This window comes from Neolamprologus brichardi, chromosome 14, assembly GCF_056152115.1.
Source record: "Neolamprologus brichardi isolate AB-2024 chromosome 14, ASM5615211v1, whole genome shotgun sequence".
Lineage (NCBI taxonomy): Eukaryota > Metazoa > Chordata > Actinopteri > Cichliformes > Cichlidae > Neolamprologus > Neolamprologus brichardi.
The window spans coordinates 2,620,982-2,645,387 of NC_142117.1; the positions used below are offsets into that span (position 1 = coordinate 2,620,982).

The 24,406-nt window shown below is 42.6% G+C and overlaps 1 protein-coding gene across 2 annotated transcripts; it reads right to left on the bottom strand.

Annotated features, from left to right (window-relative positions):
• Nucleotides 1-801: 801 nt before the first annotated feature.
• Nucleotides 802-23,526, bottom strand: blvra (biliverdin reductase A). Of its 2 annotated transcripts, XM_087850622.1 has the most exons (7): nt 23,344-23,526; nt 14,873-14,992; nt 13,663-13,782; nt 10,498-10,595; nt 4,810-4,917; nt 3,551-3,719; nt 802-3,117 (listed from the first exon to the last, which is right to left on the bottom strand). In XM_087850622.1, the coding sequence occupies exons 2-7, from the start codon at nt 14,989-14,991 to the stop codon at nt 2,862-2,864; spliced, it is 870 nt and encodes a 289-aa protein (XP_087706748.1). In that variant the 5' UTR covers nt 14,992; nt 23,344-23,526; the 3' UTR covers nt 802-2,861. The 2 variants fall into 2 exon arrangements, with proteins under 2 accessions (XP_087706748.1, XP_087706749.1); XM_087850623.1 differs by lacking the exons at nt 14,873-14,992; nt 23,344-23,526 and adding an exon at nt 14,104-14,312.
• Between the last annotated feature and the right edge of the window lie 880 nt (nt 23,527-24,406).

Here is a 24,406-nt window from a genome sequence, read left to right on the forward strand (position 1 = left end):
TCCCAAAGCACTGTCACAAGGATTCCTGCCTCACTCTTTGGTTACAGACGGAGGGATTACACTCTTCACCTTTATCTGTGTCAGTTATCTTGACTTGCTCACCTTTGTGGACAGTCTTTAACCCAGTGAAAAACAGACGGATAAACTGCACATTTAGTACTGCAGCCAAACAGTGGGTTTCTTCCGGATCCCTGTGTGCCAGTGGCCAGCCTTTCTGTCACTTTTGCTTTGGGATATTTACCATTTCTTGGTTAATTCCCCTACTTGAGACTCTGATTTTCCTCCAAATATCCTTTTTAGAGTCGACTTCATAAATGTAAAAGTCAGATCTGAACATGCTGTAAAGACTTTAGCATCCAAACATGCAGCATCTAATGATTTAAAAGCCAAGACTGCATTGGGAAGCTCCATCTTGTACGTCCACGTATGACTGTATCATTGTTCAAAGTCCATGGTAGAGTTTGTCACAGTTACACTGGGGTCTGTCGTTATCTTCTCAAGGCAAAAAACATCATAGGTCTGGTCTTTTTCTTCAAGAAACACACTGTCGAGATTCGTGAGTAATGTGTCCGTACCAGGGTCCTTGTTCAAGTCATCAACCAGTGTTTCCACCACTGTTTCTCTCATCCAATTGGAAACCATGAAAACACCAGTTGCTTGCTTATCTCTGTTGAGCTGTGACTCGTATCCAGATAGCACCTTCATTCTTTCAGCTTTCATCCGTCAAAGTCTGGAGGAAGTCTGTCATTGCGAGCCATCCTCTCCTACCAATATTGATCTATAATGAAGTCAGACTTTAAGGTGGTTTAATATTTACTTTATTTGTGTACATCACCATCCTGTTGACTTCCCAAAACAACTGGGATGTCCCCACTGGAATAAGCTTGCAAGTCAATAATGTCATAAATGCAGGTTAAAATTATGTCGTGCAAAGAAGAAGCCAAATGATTAAAGCAACTCTTTTTGGGAATCATGGATGGCACATGGAAAGGGTTGTTGTCAGCACTCAGTTCAAAAGAAGAGTTCTTTGAATTCTCTATCACACAACAATGGGACGACATTCCTCTGCTACAAACGCAGCATTCCTCACTTCCCAGATATTTATGAAGGTTGTTGTTTTATTGTGAATAAACTGAGGATACGTCCACACGTACGTATTTTTGAAAACGCAGATTTTTTTATGCGTTTGCACCTTTCGTCCACACGTAAACGGCGTTTTTGGTCACTCAAAACGGAGATTTTTAAAAACTCCGGCCTGGGTGGATATTTTTGAAAACTCAGTTTTTGCGTTTACGTGTGGACGAGAAAAACGCAGAAAACGCAGAAAACGCAGCGTCAAAGGTGTGCGCCTTTTTTGACGTCACACTGTGCGCCACGTTATTGTTTTGGTGAAATGAATTTCTACAATACTGTTACTGTTACTTGTCTCTGCAGTGTTTAAATGCTTACATATACACACAGTTACTGTCCCTCCACAAATACGACTCGGTTCTGCTTCTATGCCCCAGCTTTGTTTACTCTTTCCCGCCGAGGCTTCTAGACTTCTGATTGGCCAACATTTCTACACGGTTAGGAATATATCGCCACCTGTTGCCAGTGTTGGTCAAGTTACTTGAAAAAAGTAATCAGTAACTAATTACTGATTACTTCCCCAAAAAAGTAATCCCGTTACTTTACTGATTACTTATTTTCAAAAGTAATTAATTACTTAGTTACTTAGTTACTTTTTAAAAACACGATTTACAACCTGAATAGGTGATAAAGTGATAGATCTTTCAGCCCAATTCTACTTTTTCTGCATAATCATCATACAAAATGTAATCAAATGGAAAAGTCTCTTTTTAAAACTTGTTTTATTAGTTTTAATCTTTTAACTTTATGCATCAAGCAAAACTTTAATTATCTGCAACATTCTGACTGGAAGAAATTTGTTTAACATTTAAACCTATTTTCTGCACATTCCAGCACATAAAATAAAATATTTTTTGTGTTTACACTCAGTCTTTCAAATAGATGCAAGTAAAACACAGCAGAAAATAAATAAAGTCAAAGACTAGCGGTCCTGTTGCTCTATTTTCACCTGTAAAGCAGGAGTGGGGTAGGCGGAGGTTTATCCTGGTGCAGGTGTGCAGCGGTCAGTGGAAGAATCCGCGAGTTTCTCTGTGAGTTTCCCATTACGTCGTAGCTACTCGGTGCTTGTTTGGAAGTTTAGGGGTTTTTTTCGCTGTAAAAAGAAGTTTTCTTCCCACGCACAACGGACACTAATGTTTTTGTCACTTTTTATGGAATCAAACTCAAAGTAAGGTCAGTACTTCCACGCTTTAAACGCTGCACGCTCATACTCTCTCTGCACTCGATATATGATCCATTGTTGATCTGCACACAGCTGTTGTCACGAACGTCGCACTCGCTTACGTCACTGTCATGAGACATTCTCCAAAAAAATCACGGTTTTAGTAACGCAGTAACACAGCGTTCCTACGGGAAAGTAACGGTAATCTAATTACCGTTTTTGCAATAGTAATCCCTTACTTTACTCGTTACTTGAAAAAAGTAATCGGATTACAGTAACACGTTACAAGTTACAAGTAACGCGTTACTGCCCATCTCTGCCTGTTGCTTTGGCATGTTCCTAGCAGCGTTTTCCTTCATTTCTGCGTTTACGTGTGGACGGGATTATTTTTTAAAACGAAAACGGAAAATCTCCGTTTTCAAAAATACCCGTGTACGTGTGGACGTAGCCTATAAACATATGAGACTTTCAAATCACTGCATTTTATTTTATCCACACAGCATAACAAATGTTTTTGAAACAGGGGTATAAATGTAACTATCATCCAATGAGATCAAGGAGCTTCCCTTTAACCTTGGCAAAGCTCTTGTATTTTGCCTGCCAGTTCCAGGCAGTGCAGGACCCTGACTCTCTCTCTCTGGAGCTCTTCAGGACTCACTTGGCCGGCCAGCTTAGCAGAGAAATGGATCAGGTCTTGCATAAAAAGGCCCACGCTCCCTCTTGGTGCCGGAGGAATCTGAGTCAGAGCCCCTGAATCAAACTGAAAGTTGATGTTTTTTGCTCGGGGGAGGCCTGGTTGCCGTTCCTCAATCCATGTCAGAGATCTGGATGGACATAAGATGAAACGATTACACGTCATTTACGCCTCTCATCTGTCCTTTCGTCATGACAACCAAACGACTGGGACATATTCTCACTCAGTGGCTACTCCAATGGCTTTCTCACTTTAAAAATACTTTTATTTATTCCAGCTAGGTGAAATGAAGTCATGACGCATGTACTGCAAACTATACATTTAACCAATCACATCGCAGCACAACTGACAACAGCAAAGAGTGATGTTTCAAACAGACTTTTGGCTATGATTTTGAAATATTATCCGCATGTACATTCCTGTTGTTTGGGGTTTAGTTAGTCTGTTTGGTACAGCCCTGCTCTGACGTTGGCCCTAGCCCCCAGTCTTGTGTGCTGACATGTGGGATAAGGTGGGTATAGTCCTCCTCTTGTTCTTCATTCAGATGGATCTCTCCTCCGTACCTGCTGTCAGATGTTCGCAGCTTTGCAGTCATCTTGCTGTAGCTGTTAGCAGGGTCCTCCTCCAGTGTTGCTGCAGATACTGAGAGCTCACCAAACAACTCAACCAACCAGGTAAGGCGGGCGATGCCGCTGAATGATGGGAAACCAAATCCAGGCTTTAAAGCTCCACCTTGAAGAAATGACAGCACGTACATTACTAAGAGTTTCCTGACGTTTGAATTCGAGTCGCTGAGAACTGTCGTGTGTTTAAAGCATCGTACGGATGAATTATTAGACCTCACATCAAATTTTTGTCAAAAATTCCCCTAATACTGTTTCTAAGATTGCAAAGGATAGCATTTTTAAAGATAAGAGTTTTCTTTAGAAAGCATAAATTTCTATATTTCTGTTTGTATAGAATAATAAATGGCCTGTATTTGTATAGCACTTTACTAGTCCCTAAGGACCCCAAAGCGCTTTACACAACCAGTCACCCACCCATTCACACACTGGTGATGGCAGCTACATTGTAGCCACAGCCACCCTGGGGCGCACTGACAGAGGCGAGGCTGCCGGACACTGGCGCCACCGGGCCCTCTGACCACCACCAGTAGGCAACGGGTGTCTGTCGGAGCCGGGGCTCGAACCGGCAACAAGGCGAACTCCCAACTCTTGAGCCACGATCGCCTAGAATAATAATTGTTTCTGAAAAATACCAGGGTCAACGTTACTACCTCTAAACTTAGAGTAACAGCACACACCACTCCTACGCTTTAACTCTGTAATGCTCAAAGTTTGTAAAATCTAGTTGTGGTTATCTTCCAGTTTACACACAGTATAAAAACGTCAGCAAGGGTTTGAGCTGTCACTCAACAAATCGTCATAATAAAACAAAAGAACCGAGTTTAACCTGGAGAAAAATAAACGATGATCCCTACAAAGCAGGATATGAATATACAAAGTTATTCTGTGTGTTTCCAAATGTCAAGAAGTGCAGTAAGAAGTAAATGGACTGGTTCTTATATAGCACCATAAGTCTGGCACAGACAGGAACTGACAGAGTTCAAACAACACTCCACAGGACTCGCCAAAGAAGTTTTCATATTCATCTGGTTTTCACTGGTCATTGTGCTTCTGCCTCGCGTGCAGGGACTGTAAACTAAGCCTCGTTCATCCTCCAAATATTCCCTTCCCTGGGTAACGTTCTGCTGGTGGAAACGTGATCTGATTTTAAACCCAAGGGTTATTTAAAAAGACACTCTTTAGCTTCTGTCTCTTACCAGTAAAATGAAGAGTACCTTCCTGCAGGGTTTTTCCCTCTACCTCTCTCTTCAGCTGTTTGTATTCCTCTGACAGCAGCTCAATGTGTTCTTCATGCAGAATCACTCCTGACAAACAGACACAAACTTTTACAAACCAAAAAAGAAGGCATGCTGCACAAAATGCAAACAGGCGATGCGATCATGTGTGCCCATATTTTATTCTCAGCAGAATATAGAAAACATCAAACGTTTAAACTGAGAAAATTTACCATTTATGAAAAATGTTGTGAAAATATTAGCTCAACTTGGATTTGAAGACAGCGTGTCTCAAAAAGATGCCAGCCACTGCGTAGCATCTCATTTCCTCCTGTGCTAAATTTTGTTGTCTTACTCAGGTATGCAAAGACCCTCCCCGAGTACAACCTGGAAGAAACGTTGCCCTAAAGCCTCTGAAGCCTGTTCCTGTCTGATGCACCTCCATGATGATCCCTCTCGTCTTTATATTTTGGGGAAGGAATTTCAAATTATGATTCAGCTTCAGAGGTTTGGACCACAGCAGATTTCAGATGGCTTCTTCTTTGCAGCTTTAACCTGCTAACCGGTATCCGGTGCCATGATGGCATAAACGGTAGTAACCAGACCGAAAAGCAGCGCACATTTCGGTGCTTTTTTTTCTGAGCTGTCATACACTTTAGATTCTAGCCAATCATTTTACGTTTCCGAGGATAGTAGGCGGGTCCAGGTACGTACGTTCTTTTAGAGCAGAGCTACAGATTAAAAACGCCCAAGACGAAGCAGTCAAAGTCTGGCTGTACTTCACAGCAAAAGATGCAAACTCAGCAGCTGCAACAAGTACTTTAAGCTGATACTGTGATGCTGTCAAAGGAGGTAACACCTCAAATCTGATGAAACACCTGGCGACGCATAGCGTTTTGTTAAAAGCCGAGAAATGCGCCGTATTTGATAGCTTGCTGCGAGACCTCACACCGAGCACATCTACTGCAGGTGTGGTGCCTGTTATCGACCCGGAGTTAGCAACATCCCCCAAAAACCCGAAGAGGAGAGTCCTGGCCCCTAGCCCTGCCAGTGTAGCAGAAATGATGAGGATGATGATGCAGCAGCAGCCGTTCTTCTCTGCGTGAGTAGCTTAATGTTGTTCGTGTGTAATTTACGTTGAGTAGGCTAACCACGTTATTACATTAATGCATGTAAGGTGAACTAGCAAACATCATCATAGCTACATGCAGCTGTCTTCTTGTTTGATGGCAGATACTCCCTTCACCCTGGCCAAAAAGGCTAAAATGACCAAAGAAAAAGTGGAAAACAGTTAAACATGAGAGGTTTTTGGACAAAGTTTGTGTTTTTTCCATTGTTTAAGCTGCTTCCAGCCAAGAGTGATACCATATATGCCCCATAGCTGCAGAAAAGGCTAACATTGTTATCTTTTTACAAAAAAACAGCTGAACATGAGAGGTTTTTGGACCAATTTTGTGTTCTCCATTCTTTAAGCACCGGTTTGAGCACCGTTTAAGCACCGGCACCGTTTCAAAAGTACCAGTTTGGCACCGGTATCGGATAAAACCTAAACGATACCCATCACCCAGCTCTATCTGTCCATAAAGCCAGATAACACACACCAATTAGTTAAACTGCAGGAATGTCTTAAAGACATAAAGACTTGGATGGCCACTAACTTTCTGCTTCTTAACTCAGATAAAACTGAGGTCATTGTACTCGGCGCTGAAAAGCTTAGAAATATGGTATCTAACCAGATTCTTACTCTGGATGGCATTACCTTGGCCTCCAGTAACACTGTGAGGAACCTTGGAGTCATTTTTGACCAGGATATGTCCTTCAACGCACATATTAAACAAATATGTAAGACTGCGTTCTTCCATTTGCGCAACATCTCTAAAATTAGAAATATCCTGTCTCAGAGTGACGCTGAAAAACTAGTTCATGCATTTATTACTTCCAGGCTGGACTACTGCAATTCATTATTATCAGGATGTCCAAAAAACTCACTGAAAAGCCTTCAGTTAATCCAAAATGCTGCAGCAAGAGTACTGACAGGGACTAGAAAGAGAGAGCAGATTTCTCCTGTTTTGGCTTCCCTTCATTGGCTTCCTGTTAAATCCAGAATTGAATTCAAAATCCTGCTCCTCACATACAAGGTCTTAAATAATCAGGCCCCATCTTATCTTAATGACCTTGTAGTACCATATTACCCTATTAGAGCACTTCGCTCCCACTCTGCAGGCCTACTTGTTGTTCCTAGAGTATTTAAAAGTAGAATGGGAGGGAGAGCCTTCAGTTTTCAGGCCCCTCTTCTGTGGAACCAGCTTCCAGTTTGGATTCAGGAGACAGACACTATCTCTACTTTTAAGATTAGGCTTAAAACTTTCCTTTTTGCTAAAGCATATAGTTAGGGCTGGACCAGGTGACCCTGAATCCTCCCTTAGTTATGCTGCAATAGATGTAGGCTGCCGGGGGATTCCCATGATGCATTGAGTTTTTCCTTTCCAGTCACCTTTCTCACTCACTATGTATTAACAGACCTCTCTGCATTGAATCATATCTGTTATTAACCTCTGTCTCTCTTCCACAGCATGTCTTTATCCTGTCTTCCTTCTCTCACCCCAACCAATCACAGCAGATGGCCGCCCCTCCCTGAGCCTGGTTCTGCTGGAGGTTTCTTCCTGTTAAAAGGGAGTTTTTCCTTCCCACTGTCGCCAAAGTGCTTGCTCATAGGGGGTCATATGATTGTTGGGCTTTTCTCTGTATCTATGAATACATAGAGGCGACATTTGTTGTGATTTGGCGCTATATACAGTGGGGCAAAAAAGTATTTAGTCAGCCACCGATTGTGCAAGTTCCCCCACTTAAAATGATGACAGAGGTCAGTAATTTGCACCAGAGGTACACTTCAACTGTGAGAGACAGAATGTGAAAAAAAAATCCATGAATTCACATGGTAGGATTTGTAAAGAATTTATTCGTAAATCAGGGTGGAAAATAAGTATTTGGTCACCTCAAACAAGGAAAATCCCTGGCTCTCACAGACCTGTAACGTCTTCTGTAAGAAGCTTTTCTGTCCCCCACTCGTTACCTGTATGAATGGCACCTGTTTGACCTCATCATCTGTATAAAAGACACCTGTCCACAGCCTCAACCAGTCAGACTCCAAACTCCGCCATGGCCAAGACCAAAGAGCTTTCGAAGGACACCAGGAAAAGAATTGTAGACCTGCACCAGACTGGGAAGAGTGAATCTACTATAGGCAAGCAGCTTGGTGTGAAAAAATCAACTGTGGGAGCAATCATCAGAAAATGGAAGACATACAAGACCACTGATAATCTCCCTCGATCTGGGGCTCCACGCAAGATCTCATCCCGTGGGGTCAAAATGATCATGAGAACGGTGAGCAAAGATCCCAGAACCACACGGGGGGACCTGGTGAATGACCTGCAGAGAGCTGGGACCAAAGTAACAAAGGTCACCATCAGTAGCACACTACAACGGCAGGGAATCAAATCCCGCAGTGCCAGACGTGTTCCGCTGCTGAAGCCAGTGCATGTCCAGGCCCGTCTGAAGTTTGCCAGAGAGCACATGGATGATACAGCAGAGGATTGGGAGAATGTCATGTGGTCAGATGAAACCAAAGTAGAACTTTTTGGTATAAACTCAACTCGTCGTGTTTGGAGGAAGAAGAATACTGAGTTGCATCCCAAGAACACCATACCTACTGTGAAGCATGGGGGTGGAAACATCATGCTATGGGGCTGTTTTTCTGCCAAGGGGACAGGACGACTGATCCGTGTTAAGGACAGAATGAATGGGGCCAAGTATCGTGAGATTTTGAGCCAAAACCTCCTTCCATCAGTGAGAACTTTGAAGATGAAACGAGGCTGGGTCTTCCAACATGACAATGATCCAAAACACACCGCCCGGGCAACAAAGGAGTGGCTCCGTAAGAAGCATTTGAAAGTCCTGGAGTGGCCTAGCCAGTCTCCAGACCTCAACCCCATAGAAAATCTGTGGCGGGAGTTGAAAGTCCGTGTTGCTCGGCGACAGCCCCAAAACATCACTGCTCTTGAGAAGATCTGCATGGAGGAATGGGCCAAAATACCAGCTACTGTGTGTGCAAACCTGGTAAAGACCTATAGTAAACGTTTAACCTCTGTTATTGCCAACAAAGGTTATGTTACAAAGTACTGAGTTGTATTTTTGTTATTGACCAAATACTTATTTTCCACCCTGATTTACGAATAAATTCTTTACAAATCCTACCATGTGAATTCATGGATTTTTTTTTCACATTCTGTCTCTCACAGTTGAAGTGTACCTCTGGTGCAAATTACTGACCTCTGTCATCATTTTAAGTGGGGGAACTTGCACAATCGGTGGCTGACTAAATACTTTTTTGCCCCACTGTAAATAAAATTGAATTGAATTGAATTGAATCCCTACTGCTAACTGTGTTAAAAGACAATTATTTCTGGATGCGTTCGTAAATCCATGCTGTCATTTCCACGACAGAATCATGTCTGTTTTTAATGCTCCCCCTGAGGGGCATTCAGGCTTTCTGTGCCCATGCACACAAACATTTCTCCAGATTCTTGGAATCTAATCTATCATTAATATCATTTGCTGTAGTTGGAGACATCTAGTCTTTGTGGTAACAGAAGAACATTATTCTAACATTGTTGCACAACTTTTGTAGACTCAGTTTTTTGCAGATTAGTGAATCTCTGCCCATAACATCACCCTGGCTCTCTGAGATGATCTTCCTACAGCCAATCATATTACTGACCTGCTGCCAATGAACCTAATTTGTCGCAAAATGTTCCTTCAGCTGTTTCTTTTAGCCTTTGTTTCCCCATCTTGACACAAGTGAAGTGTTGCTGCAATCAAATCCAAAATGAGCTACTATTTTTCCCACAGTATCATCAAACTGTGTTTCTGCAGAACAACCGATCCAAATGCTGTTATGAATTATTATGAATCACTTGCAGAACCATCAGGGTAAATGCTCGTGCTGTTCTCACGTCAGTAGTGATGACAACACTGTACTTAATAAAAGGAGCTTCCATTACTCTGAGATGTTACCGCTGAACTTTTGAATTATCTGTTTGACAGCATTTCTCCGAACTCAGTGTCTGACGTGCAAAGGGAACGTGCATGGGAACGTGCATGGGAACGTGCATGGGAACGTGCAAAGGGAACGTGCAAAGGGAACGTGCATGGGAACGTGCATGGGAACGTGCATGGGAACATGCATGGGAACGTGCAAAGGGAACGTGCAAAGGGAACGTGCAAAGGGAACGTGCATGGGAACGTGCATGGGAACGTGCAAAGGGAACGTGCAAAGGGAACGTGCAAAGGGAACGTGCATGGGAACGTGCAAAGGGAACGTGCAAAGGGAACGTGCAAAGGGAACGTGCAAAGGGAACGTGCATGGGAACGTGCATGGGAACGTGCATGGGAACGTGCAAAGGGAACGTGCAAAGGGAACGTGCATGGGAACGTGCATGGGAACGTGCAAAGGGAACGTGCAAAGGGAACGTGCATGGGAACGTGCATGGGAACGTGCAAAGGGAACGTGCATGGGAATGTGCATGGGAACGTGCATGGGAATGTGCATGGGAACCTGCATGGGAATGTGCATGGGAACGTGCACGGTAGCACACAATCATAAATGATCACCTTTTTCTTCAGCTAAGTCCCAAAGCTCCACAGCAGCCTTGTAGCTCATGGTCATGGGATACTCAACACAGACATGCTTCTGTGCCTGCAGAAACGTCCTGATGAGACACGAGTTCGTGGTCAAAGTGAAGGCAACAAGAATAGAAGGTCACTTAAACATTCAGAATTTTGTTACCAATGTTTTCTACGATGGGAGAAAAAGACTCCTGTCAGATAATAGAGACAAAATTAGAGATGTACTTACATTTTACTTGAGCGCATATTTGAATGTTTGTTTAGACCCCCCCCCCCGCACAAACACATCCTCCAACCACACACACCCATATTTTGTTTTCAAACTCCATTGTGGATTATTTCACACCTCAAACATTTAGTAAAAAAATAAGCAAATACAAGTAAACAGCAATAAATTACAGGTAGTAAGAAAATAAACTACTAACTCTTTTACACTGTGTTAACACCTACACAGGTTTTTTTTTAAAAACGCAGCTGTTTCTATGCGTTTGGAACTTTCATCCACATAAACACGTTTCAAATCACTGAAAACTGAGATTTTTTAAAACTCCTTTTTTGCGTTTCCGTGTGGACGAGGAATACAGAGTTCCTCATACAACGTCAAAGGTATGTGCCTTTATTCACGTCACGCTGTGGCCACGTTATTGTTTACATGAGATGAATTGCAGAATGATAGAGACAAAATACTGTTAATCTGACTGTCTGCAGGTTTTACACGCAGTTACTGTCCCTCCATTTACAAAGGCAGAGGCGTCACGCTGTGATTATTTTACTGTAGTTGTTTTTTCCTGTGTAATAATGTTCAACATTGATGTCAATGCATTTTTCAATCCCTCTGCAAAATGGGTTTAAAAACATAAACAGCTGTGGGATCCTGTTTGTCTGTGATTTGAACCGAGGGAACAAATCGTGGCAGGATCAGCCTGATGTTATTTGTATCCCGCTGTAACTTTACTGTATAAAGAGCAAACATCTCCAACATGTCAGGAGCAGTTAGTCATTACAACAAGTGTTTGTGAACTAAAAATCAAGAATGTGGGATCCTGTTTGTCTGTGATTTAAACAGCCCAGCGCTGCTCCCGACGCAGCGAAAACCAATCCTGCAGGGAGACCTACCTCTGCACTTGTGCAGGTGAAACCAAAGGGCAGATTTGCTTCATTATATTTTCTTGTCTTTGGCTTAGAATGAAGTTGGTTTGGAAACATATTCAGCGATGCTTCATCTCCTGCTTTGCGTTTCTGTGGGAGCCCCAAAAACCTGTCTGTTATGCTAGCAGTGTCCAAGCGTTCTTCTTCTTTTTTTTTTTTTTCATACCGCGCCCCCCCCAGAGGGCGGGCCCCACACTTTGGGAAGCTCTGCTTGAGAGTGTCATTCTTGCCAACCTAACCAATGAAACACCGAGACTTTGGCTACTACCACATTCAAGGGAACAATGTGGCCTTTAGCTGTTAAATGTGTCACTAAGGCTACGTTCACTCTGCAGGTCTTGATGATCAATTCAGATTTTCTGATCAAATCCGATTTTTTTGTCTGCTCGTTCACACTACAGATAAAATGTGACAGCAAACGCGCTCTAGTGTGAACGCTCAAAGCGGCCGCATGCACAAAAGAAGACGTCACACACAACGCGCTCTGTTTAGACCCAGAGCAACAGTATGTTTGACTGATGGACCTTAATATAAAGACTTCAGACTTCACGTTTCCCAATTTTTGCTTTAAGTTATTTTGTTATTTACATAATAATGTAAATAACCTAATAATGATCCTTATTGCTGTTTTAGAGGAGCGCTGCTTCAAAGGATGGTTGCAGATTTCTGTCAGAATCTGCAGATTACTTTGACTTAGACTTAGATCCTCCCGCGCCGATCGGTGCATCGGGCGACAAGAGAACGCCATCGAACTCGGTCTATCTGTCATCCCATGACAGTTCGACTGAACGTAAATCTTCAAGGAAAGTCCTCCTCCATGTTATTTTAGGTCTTCCTCGCCATCTCTTTCCATTCTTCGGGTTCCACAGAACCGCGACACGGGCAGGTCTCGGGTCCGGTAGCCGAAGGATGTGACCGGCAAATCTGAACCGACGCTTGGTGACTTGGACATGGAGCGGCTCTACTCCCGCACGGCGATATACTTCTTCATTGGTAACACGATCCCGATATGTGATCTTGAGCAGCCGTCGAAGACAACGTTGTTGGAAGACGTCAAGATGGCGGTTGATCTTTGCAGTTGATTTCCAAGTCTCCGCTGCGTACAGTGCCGTCGGTATAACGATGGTCTTCAGGAGCCGCAACTTGGTTGATAAAGGCAGTGCAGTGGTCATCCATGTAGGTCGTAATCGTTGAAAGGCTGCCCATGCTTTCCCAATTCTGCACTTAACGTCATGCTCCACGTCCCCGTCACTGCTAAAAGTGCAACCCAGGTACATGAACCTGTCCACCTCTTCTAGCTGCTGCTGCTGCTTCACAGTAACCGCTGTGTTTGATGGTGTAGCGTAACCAACTCGCATAATCTTCGACTTCTCACCGCTGATCCTGAGTCCTATCGGTGCTGCTTCGCTTTCCAAAAATGAGGTTGTTTTCTGAAGAGCCCGGAGTGTTGGTGCGAGTAAGGCTATATCGTCCGCAAAGACCAAATCTGTGAACTGCTGCAGGGGATCAAGGGAATAGTTTCACAAGATGGCCAGGAAGCGTTCGCGATGTCTTCTCCGGCGCTGATAATTGGCGTCTGTCTTGTGTCAGTGACGTAAAAGACGGATTTAATGCGACTTGACCATCAAACAGCAGCTTTCTGAAACATCAGATATGTATCGGATTCAGGACCACATACGAGAGTGACCCAGATCGGATTTGAAAACATCGGATTTGTGCCGTTCACACTGTCACAGCATGATCGGATATGGGTCGCATAGGGTCAAAAAAATCGGATTTGATGCACTTTCGCCTGCAGTGTGAACATAGCCTCTGTCTAGATGCTCTCTGAGTCTGGCTACTGATTCACTGAAAAAAAATTGAGGGGTTTCCACTCCAGGAAAAATGACTCAGCATATTTCCTTAAATCTGATGTTTAACCTCGTTCACGTTTGTAATCTAAGTATTCCCAACTCCCTGTACATGTTTTCTACAACATTTTGTAGCTGCACAGACATTTACCTGACATTGTCCTCGTGTGACATGTTCTCAGTACAGATGAACGCCACATGAACGTCGTCTCTACCCAAAGCCTCCTCCACTGAGATCCGACTCACTCCCTGCTGAGGCTCCAGGCTTCTCCTTCAGTAAACCGAAGCAAAAGGAAGAATACAGAAGTCACAGTTAAGACAACATCCTGAGACTGAAGATTCACAAACAACAAAAATTAAAACATACACCGATTGTCAATATAACAGCTTTACATGCTAAACGCTATGAACTTTAATTCACTAACAGTCTTACAAACTGCTCGTAAACACAGTCCTGCTCGACTTTACACGGGACAGTGAACACTAGTGTACTGTGACTTTTTATGGGTACATGGCAAATCATGCCTCCAGTTTGGAACAGCATGAATTAGTGTGTGAGGTTGAGATACCAGCTGGAAACAGCTGACTTCACCTCGTCACAGCTTGGGAAACCAGACCCTGGAATGGGGCTGGAATCCGTTCCAATCCTGGGAAACAGTTCGGCAACTGAAGAGGTGGAAGAAGTGCTCTACTGTATCTGTGACGGCTCCGATGGAGAATCTCTGGTTTGATGGCCTCAGGCTGGCCTCTGCTTTCTACAGATGATTTGTTTCTTTTGGCTTGATCAGATGATAACATTCAGCTAGCGTGGTTAACAGCCCAGCTGGAAGCAACTCAGATGAAAACCAGCACTTCTAAGTCTGAGGCGATGGTCCTCTGTAAAAAAAAAAGTGCCCACTGATTGGAGGGGAGTAGCTGCTCCAAGTGAAGGAATTTCTCAGGGTCTCACAAGTGAGAAACTGACATCGATTGGTGCAGAGCTGAGTCTGAAAACAAATCTGCTGGTTTACCAATCGACCTACGTTCCTATCCACGTGCTTTGGTTAAGGGCTCAGTGCAGTTTTACTGTTCCTCTGCATGATGCGGGACGCCTCCTGTTTTGAAGATGTCTTCATGGAAGAACCCAGGGCAGATTAACTAGAGAGATTAGATATCTCAGCTGCCCTTGGGAACGACTCTGGGAGGACCTGGGTAGGAATAAGGACAACTTGTCTCTGCTGACACTGCTGCTGATGTTGTGACATCCATCAGTTAGCTTTATTTTCATTCACCTCTGGACTCATCACGATCTATGACAATAATTTTGCCACATACACTATATCTCATATCATTATTGAGCTGCATCAGCATGTGTGTGTTACCTGGATACAAATCCTTTGACAGCGAGCTTCTCTGCAGGACTGCCTTGTAGTGGCACCAGCATGTCTCTGATCCTAACACAACCAGCTGTGCCGATGCCAACCACCACTGCTCCAAGCATGCTGCGTGAGAAAAGGTCAGGTTGTGTGCAGGATGTAACAAATATAATGTAAACAATATATAATGAACAGTTTCATGTTTCATTGTCATCCAAAACACACAATCACAAGCATAAAGACTGCAGTACACCTGTCAGAGCTCTAGACTAACTTGTTGCCACGGTTACACTGTTGTATGGCGTTATTTTTGTGTCACTATTCTGAGCGCACGTAAAAAGTTTGCAGGTGCAAGTGTTGCATTTTGAGGAGAAATTTATTTTGAGCGAAGAAAAGCTTAATTTGAGTGAACAAAATTCATTCCTGCGTGCAAAAACTGTATTTCAGTGTTTGCTATTATCCACACACACACACACACACACACACACACACACACACAGACACACACACACAACAGCAGCCCCTCTCGCTCAGTTTTTGCACTTGCGCTCGCTCTCAGCGTGTTGCTCGCGCTCTCAACATTTCTGCCCGTGCGCGCTCAGCTCTTTCTCTACACCGTTATATTTGTGCCACAAAACCAGCCAATCACAGACTTGGATGCAAAAAAATCTGATTGGCTGTTTTTGTCTCCAATCAGCTCGAAATGAAATATCCCAGAATGCATTTAGTCCAAAACTCAAACGAGGCAGTGGCGGAGTTTGAAATATTACTCTTTCTGTGTCACAAAAGAAACTTTAAAGATATTTTCATGTGAGAATGTTTCTGTGTAAACTTCAAATATCTGCTCGATTCATCTCCGCCATTTGACCTTAGAACTGACGAAGCTTCTTGGATGAGAGGTGAAACGTCTTCAAGCAACTAGGGCTGGGCCATATTATACCGTTCACGGTAATACCGGTACAATGCTAGGCAACGATAAGAAAATGAAATATCGCATAGAATATGGGTAAAACGCGCATGCGCAGTGCCGAAAATGCACAGCGGTAACGGAGAATGAGAATGGGGAAAGCAGATTGTTGAGAGAAACGGATGAACCAGAATTAGTTTGTAAAAATGGTGCAACTTAACTGGTTTGGTGTTTGTCCGTCAGATACACAACAAAGCACATTTTTTTGTAGAACATGCAAGCGGGCCGTCGTTATTGCCGTATTTGTCGTACTAAGGTGCTCATAAATCTGGGAGTAATCTGGGTCCTAAACTCTGTCCTTTAAGGTCCCGAAGTCAAACGAGCATCACTGAGAGTTAAAAATTGTCTAAATTCTTCCATCTTTAATAAAATGATCAGCGTTGCTGCTTTACCAGGTGTAACTATGATGTTTAACATCCAGGCATCCATGAAAACAGAATTTATTCAATTTAACGGAGTTAGAAGTTAGCAGAAGTTAGCAGAAGTTAGCTCGCTAGATTCGCTAGTTACCTAAGCATGATATAGCATGTTCTGACTGAGAGATTTCTGAGGAAAAAAATCTCGCAGCTGCTCTGTTCCCATGTTGTTGCAGTATATTAATGACTAACCTTGTATTGTGGATGAATAATCTCAGTTGTTCTCCTGACTGAAGTTTGCCCCGTGTATAGCATCCTGCTATGTGATTGCATTTGTCCCTGACCACCAGAATCCGTCACGTCAACTTTTATCGAGTGGAAAAAAGTTGGCGTTCATCCTCCAGCTTCACTGTGCTAATGTTATGCTAACATAGCTGTGTCGCTAGCAGTCACGTAGCACAACATTATATACCAGGTAGTCCAACTTCAGTAACCCTGCAAACGCCACTGCTGTTTAGTTTCTGTCTTCATTTATGTTGGAAGTGGTAGCAGAGCTGTACGTTTGAATTAGTTTCAAAAATCTCTCAGTCAGTACATGGTATGAAATGTTTAGGTGGAAACTAGCGAGCTAACTTCCTGCTAACTTCTAACTCCGTTAAATTTAATAAATTATGTTTTCATGGATGTTAAACTTAATTGTTACACCTGGTAAAGCAGCAATGCTGATGATTTAATTAAAGATGAAAGAATTTAGACTGTTTTTAATTCTTAGTGTTCGTTTGACTTTGGGAGCTGAAGCGGACGGAGTTTAGGACCCAGATTACTCCGTGAAGCTCCTCACTACAGCAGCCGTAATGCTCTGACAATCCATCAAGCAGTGCGGCTTACCAAAGCTGTACCAAAACATTTTTAACAGATTTCTGCCCAAATCGGTTTGAGGTCAGTAAGCACAACCAGAATTCATACATAAGGCACACTCTCGATTTTTGAGAAAATTAAAGGATTTAAAGTCCTTATAGTGTGGAAAATACATTATACAGAAGAAAAGAATATATCGTGATATATATCGTTACTGCACGTGCTTCAAATTATACTGCAATATGAATTTTAGGCCATATCGCCCAGCCCTAAGCAACAGTCACAAATGCAGTATTGCCGCTTGTGGTCTTTCCACACTCATCACAGTAAACGCAGTGCATCAAGTTGTCAGCTTTACTGTATCTTAGCCAGGGAAACTGGTCAAACCACTCTCTTTGAAATGTATACACGTCCCCCTTTTACTTTCAGTGGGCTCTGGCTCAGAGATAGACGTTTATTTTTTTAGCACCTGACGGCTCTTTTATACTTCTCATCCGTAAACACTCTGAATACTCTTTCACTGGATTTTGTTTATTTTTAAAAGTCTCAACAGGATCTTGAGCTTTATTGTGAAAGGTCAATATGTTAATAAGCGGACGGTGGAGCCACGCCATTGTTTAACCGTCGTGGTTGCTAACGACAACGCATAAAAACATAAAAACTGTCGCTTGTCCGTCCATAGTGTGGCCCAATCGTGGCTCAAGAGTTGGGAGTTCGCCTTGTAATCGGAAGGTTCGAGCCCCGGCTCTGACAGTCTCGATCGTCGTGTCCTACTGGTGGTGGTGGGCCCACCCCAGGGTGGCTGTGGCTACAATGTAGCTGCCATCACCAGTGTGTGAATGGGTGGATGACTGGATGTGTAAAGCACTTTGGGGTCCTTAGGGACTAGTAAAGCGCTATACAAATACAGGCCATTTACCATTTATTAAATATAAGAGAGAGAACTTTAAGAAATGAATATAGCCACTACAGTGACCATCAAGACCATGAAAAAATATTGCCGTAAAGAGTTGTTTGACTGTCTCTGATTGGTTTAGACCACGATAGAGGCACATGGAGACTTTCAGAGTTGCAGAGACTTTTTTAACCTGGAACGGCTGGTCGCACCGGTGCAACCTCGGATTTTTTTAGTTGCACCATTGAGAAATTAGGTCGCATGTGAGCCGCCTGTTAATGCTGTGTTTATGTTCAACGTTTGACATCACATCATGTGTTGTCAGCTGGCAGTGCACCTCTCAATTTATATAAGCTGGTGCGTTGTGCCATGGCAACTGGGTTGAAGACACAAGTTTACGAGCCTGTTGGTTTTTTGCCGTTTTATTAATGTTCCAGTACAGCAGCTCAGCAATCTACAGGGGAGACGTAGGAAAAGTTTGAAAACTTGAGAGTTTGTGGAAAAGAACTGCAAAAAAACACAACAAATCTTGGCTTCTGGCTTATGTGGCATTATTGTCTGATTGGCCGGTATAAAGGCCATAGTACACCTGCTGTAATGGTCGCTTCGCTCACCACCGCATTTCACAGAAACTTGTATTTATGCCACCGTTACAGTGCAGGAAGCCACTGCAGCACTCTGCAGATGAGACGTGTTAAATGATTTCACCACATAAGCACTAATTTAGACCACGTCCACACCAGCCCGGACAGATTTGAAAACGGCGTTTTCATCTGAAAGCGCTCCGCGTCCACACTAGCATTTTCAGTCGTTTTCACAGAGTTGTGCGTCCACATTGAAACGGCCGAAAGCGCTTACGTTCCAGTCGAATCTTCATTTCCAGTCTCCATTTTCACCGTCCACACTGCGACGCGAAAGCACCGTTTTCAAATGTATTTGTTTTCAAGAGCGTTTTGAAAACGCTGCATTTTCCTTAAGCAAAGACGCCGTCTCAGTGTGGACGGGACGCCAAAACGGAGAGAACACGACGTGGACGTAGCCTAAAGGTGGAATTGAACTCAGGAACCTTCTTGCTGTGAGGCAGCAGTGCTAACCACCAGAGCAGGGCGATACGACCAAAAATATTTATCACGATATACATTTGAAAATTTGCGATAACGATATAACTGACGATATAATTGACACTAAACAAAATACTTTACAACTCCTCAACTTTATTAGTGCAAAAAACCATCAATTTTCTCTTAAACAAGCAGCTGTTTTTATGTGCATTAAAGTTATATAAAAATGTAACAGTGCAAATGCAAATTCCTCGCTGACAGTTTAACCAAAAGGCATTTCCAGTGGAAACTGGCCGACATATCCTCAGCATAACCATGTATAATATCCACAAAACTTAAAAAGAGGTTATACACACACAATACGGTAACATTATGTTGAAGCACAGTACGTATCACTCCGCGAGGCTCCGCCTACGATAGCCGTAATGCTCCGACAATCCATCAAGCGGTGCGGCTTCGTAGCTCAGCAAAGTCATACTGAAACATCTGACAGATTTTCGAGCGCCGTGCACATAAAATCGTTTCGAGGTCAGTAAACACAACCAGCGTTCATACATAAGGCACACGGGATTATAAGGGGCTCTGTCGACTTTCAGAGAAATCAAAGGATTGATTTTAAGTGTGCCGTATTTTCCAAACAACACGGTAATAACGACGGCCCGCTAGCATGCTCTACCAAAAATAGTGCTTTGTGGTGTGTCTGACGGACGAAAGCTAAACCAGTTCCACACCACTGAAGCTGCAGCATTTTTACAAACCAGTTCAGGTCCATCTGTTTCATTCAACGATCCGCTTTCACTCTTCTCATTCTGCGTCGTCGCCATGCTTTTTCCGCCATGTGCGTATGCAAACAAAGGCACTGCGCATGCGCGTTTTACCCATATTTTATCGCCATATTTCAATTTGTTATCGTTGCCCAACATTATAGCGGTAAGCGGTATGATATGGCCCAGCCCTCTAACCACCATGTTGCCCACATTGCAAAACCTTTATAATAAACACAAGATAATGGAAATTCAACTCGAAAAATATTTAATAAGATAGATAATAACATGTGTCTATAAAATGTTTCTCAGCTATATTATTATTTTCAGTCACATGACTTTTCAGGTGTTTTTAATTTTTTGTTTGATAACTCTTCCTAATTAAAGAATCAGAACAAGAAGTCTGACGTCTTGTATTCTTTATGAAAGAATAATCTGAAATACATTACTTTTGAGTTTCCACACATTACTTTTTTGTACAAAGTATCAGATCAGTATCATCGATACCAGCCTGGATTTTCAATTTTCAATTCAATTTTATTTACACAGCACCCAATCCCAACAACAGTCGCCTCAAGGCTCTTTATATTATAAGGTAGACCTTAGTGTGTGAATGGGTGGATGACTGAATGTGTGCTTTGGGGTCCTTAGGGACTAGAAAAACACTATACAAATACAGGCCATTTACCATTTACCCTACAATAATGCATATAGAGAAAACCCAACTATCATATGACCCCTATGAGCAGCACTTTGGCGACAGTGGGAAGGAAAAACTCCCTTTTAACAGGAAGAAACAGGCTCAGGGAGGGGCGGGGCCATCTGCGGGGCGAGGGGAGGAAGGCAGGATAAAGACTAGAGACGGCACGATACCACTTTTTTATGTCCGATACCGATATTATAAATTTGGATATCGGCCGATACCAATATGAATCTGATATAGTGTGTTTTAATCAATAAAACTGTTTTTTAATATCTTGCTGCATTTTGTATAAGTTCATACTCAAGTTTAAATAAACAACAACACTAAAGCTATTCTGTTATACCTGTATGTAAAAAATACACTGCACCCAAAATATTTCATAGTTCAGCAAAACTGATCAAACTAATAAACTTAAACCTGATCCATCCTCCCTATTCTGGTATTTTACAGAGTAAGCAACCTAACTAATAGGGTTCTAAAACTCACAGCAAAAAATAAATAAAAAATAGGGAACCACGCTCCACCTCATGATGCTTAATCGATGTAATCAACTTTAATTTGATGCAGTGTGAAAAAAAATGCACAGAAATAAATTATTTTTCAAGAATAATTAAATAGATTCAACATCTTTCTTCAACAGAACTGCAGACTGCACAGATGGAAAAAGTACTATAGCTTACTAGGGTATATTAGACTTAACAGTTACTATATACAGTAATGGACTTCTATATATTTTACATAAGATTAAAACTTTGGATGTAAGATTCAGATAATTATTTATTAAAAGCTCGACATTTTAAATGAGAATAAGAAAGAAAAGTTTGTCTTTGTGCCCCCTTTTCCCTGTTCATGCCCTATCGGCCCCCCTGGCTAAACTTTGCTAGCTCCGCCCCTGCACAGTTACGTCAGCTGTAGAAAAAGATCCTGGTGTAGAAATAATATTAAATAAATTCTAACAACAGCTTATCAAGCTTAAACGTGCTGCTGTTGTTCAGCCGCTGGTTTCCTCTTTCTGGTGCAAAGTGAGACAAAAACAAAGAAGAGAGACGATCAGCTGATCATTGATCAGTTTCATGATTGAAGCAGCAGCAGGAGAGAGAGAGAGAGAGAGAGAGGCAGTCGCTCCATATATCTGTTGTTAAGCTTAACGCTGGAATGCTTTACAAACATTCAGAGATGAACTTACACACTTGCTTTACTTCTCTCTGGGAAAACTTCCTCAGAGATAAAATGTTTGCTAGCAAGGCTACAAATACACACAGCTGCTCTATCACGTGATGCATACTGCTGCGACGTGCTACGGTTATGAGCCGAGTTATGACATGTCACAAGTTTTGTGAGGTGCTTTTTTGATATTTAATGGATCGGATTACATTTTTTATTTCTCTACGATATCTGATCCAGTAATTTAGGTCAGTATCAGACCGATACCGATACGTAATATCAGATCGGTCCATCTCTAATAAAGACATGCAGTGGAGGAGAGACAGATTAATAACAGGTACGATTCAGTGCAGAGAGGTCTGTTAACACATAGTGAGTGAAGAATGTGACTAAAAAGGAAATACTGAATGCATCATGGGAATCCCCCAGCAGTGAGCCTGCAGAGCGAGAGCGAAGTGCTCTAATAGGGTGATATGGTACTACAGGGTCATTAACATAAGAAGGGGCCTGATTATTTAAGAGGAGCAGGATTTTAATAACCAGCATTTTCATGAGAATCCTGCAAGCTCAGAGAAATGACTGACACACAGAGGGTGTGTCCAAATGTTGAAACAGTTTGCATATGACGCAATATTGTCTAAATGGCGAGGCCTGTCATTTAGGAGAATACTGCAGCATCTTCTTGCCCCTTAACAGCAGGTATAAATGATGAACAACAACAGTGAGCAAAGCAGGTAATATTGGCCCCTTTAGACGACCCCAAAAATACAGTTAACTCCACTGTGCTCCTGTTCATGACAAACTAAATGAATTTAGCCCAAATTACTAAAATATTGATATTTTAAATATGAGAATCAACTGGAACATAAACATCTGGTGTCACAGACACCTTTGCAGCAGAGAAAACTCAGCGTTAACCCTGAAGTTACCTGGATACGCCAAAACTCGTCTTCGTGGTGCGGGCCTCTAAACGATTTTGGATGTGTTTGCTCCTGAAATGAATCCCACACGAGCTCAGTTCAGCTTCTTTAAGAAGGCGCATAAATGACCAAGCAATGGTCAGACTACATGCCTGTGATGTAACCTGTTAGGTAACTGGTGACAATGACTTGAGGCATCAGCATTTAAAAAACGAGCACGGTTACTATCAGTTTAACCTGTGCTCACCTTCACCAGAAAATCCAAAAAAGTTGTGCCACAAACAGACTGTCAGTATTTAGCAGCTGTGACGCGTTGGTCCATAATCTGTAAAACACATGTCAAACATATCTCTCTTGAATGACGTCAAGCCAGACAGATCATTTCTGTTATGAGGTAATCGCTCCAGTTCACTTTTTATCCTTTATTTGTGAATGTAAAACGCTCATTAAAATTATAAAATGTCTTTTACAGGAGAGATCAGAGGGCAGCAGAGGGCGGTAAAGTGATATATATGTGTTATAAAACACACAGCATTGTGTTTTATAACACATAAAGTATCTTCAGCGATGAAAATACTTTCAAAGCAGCTCATTTCTTTATTTTATCAAATAACCCCTTTCAATGTAGATTATTTATTAATATAAGGAAAGATATCACCGCACTGAAACACCGGAGATCACTTTTTGTCGGACCATCACCGGCAGGGCGCGAAATGTTCAGTCAGCGCCGCCGTGACGAGCCGCCGATCATTCAGCTACAAAACAAACCGCATCCTGTTTGTCTCTTACCTGAGTTTCTTTATGTCCTCGTGATTCCCACAAAAATGAAGCTATTACCGAAGTGCTGCTTACGTACAAGTTACATATACCGACCTGACATAACAGCACTTCGCAGCGAGTAAGCGAGCAGCACCGAGTGTGACGTAGCTGCTGAAAGCCCCGCCCTGCATTAGGTGCGCTTGTTTTGTTCAAGCGGAGTTATAGCGACCGTGGCTCAGGGGGTTGGGAAGCGCATCTGTAACCGGAAGGTCGCCGGTTCGTTCCCCGGGCTCTCTGTCTCTCGTTGTGTCCTTGGGCAAAACACTTCACCTATCGGCCGATGGCGCGATATGGTAGCCTCGCCTCTGTCAGTCTGCCCCTACAGTTGTAACCACAGCCACACCTGTGGCTACAACTGTAGCTGCCTCCACCCATGTGTGAATGTAAGAGTGAATGAATAGTGGCATTGTAAAGCGCTTTGGGTGCCTTGAAAAGTGCTATATAAATCCAATCCATTATTATTATTTGGTACACATGCAATAGGACGCTACACAGAGCTACACATTATATGTTGAATGGCTGCATTTCTTTAGACTATTGTTGGTCAGCACAAAATTGTACTTTGTGAAAAATCTACATTAGAGTATTAGGGTCTCATTAAGAAAACAAAATATTATCGACCACATTTTGAGATTGAAGTCATAATTCTGTTTTGAGAAATGTGGAGAGGCACGCTGCTGTTCCCTCTGAGTCAGTTTTAGTAACAGGGAAAGAAATGATTTGTCTTAGAACATAAACACAGTCATGAGTGTAACGCTGTTGAAAAGCTTTTGGTCACATGTGAAAACAAACTTGGAAGAGTGCATTTGTACAAAATACAATGACAGTGGACAGATGCAAGCTTATCAATAGTTTACCCTCGTACAATAAAGAAGATGTGTGCTGTGTCACACGACGGCCCATCGCCCAACTTATCTGCAGGAGGCATTTTGCAAACGTGGCATTTTATCTTGAAAGTACGGAGCCCTGCAGGGGACATGGGAGACTTTTGCGAGATCTCACAAAAGTTTTAGCCGCATTCTTCGGAGGCCGC

Bases quoted from the DNA above. Each gene is read 5' to 3' on its own strand.
- blvra (XM_087850623.1), bottom strand. From the start codon at position 14,309: ATGTTATCATCTGATCAAGCCAAAAGAAACAAATCATCTGTAGAAAGC. The intron at 4,918-10,497 runs GTGATCATTTAT...TCTGTTTGTCAG, and splicing joins GGACTTAGCTGAAGAAAAAG to GAGTGATTCTGCATGAAGAA. The intron at 3,720-4,809 runs GTAAGAGACAGA...CATTTCTTCAAG, and splicing joins AGGTACTCTTCATTTTACTG to GTGGAGCTTTAAAGCCTGGA.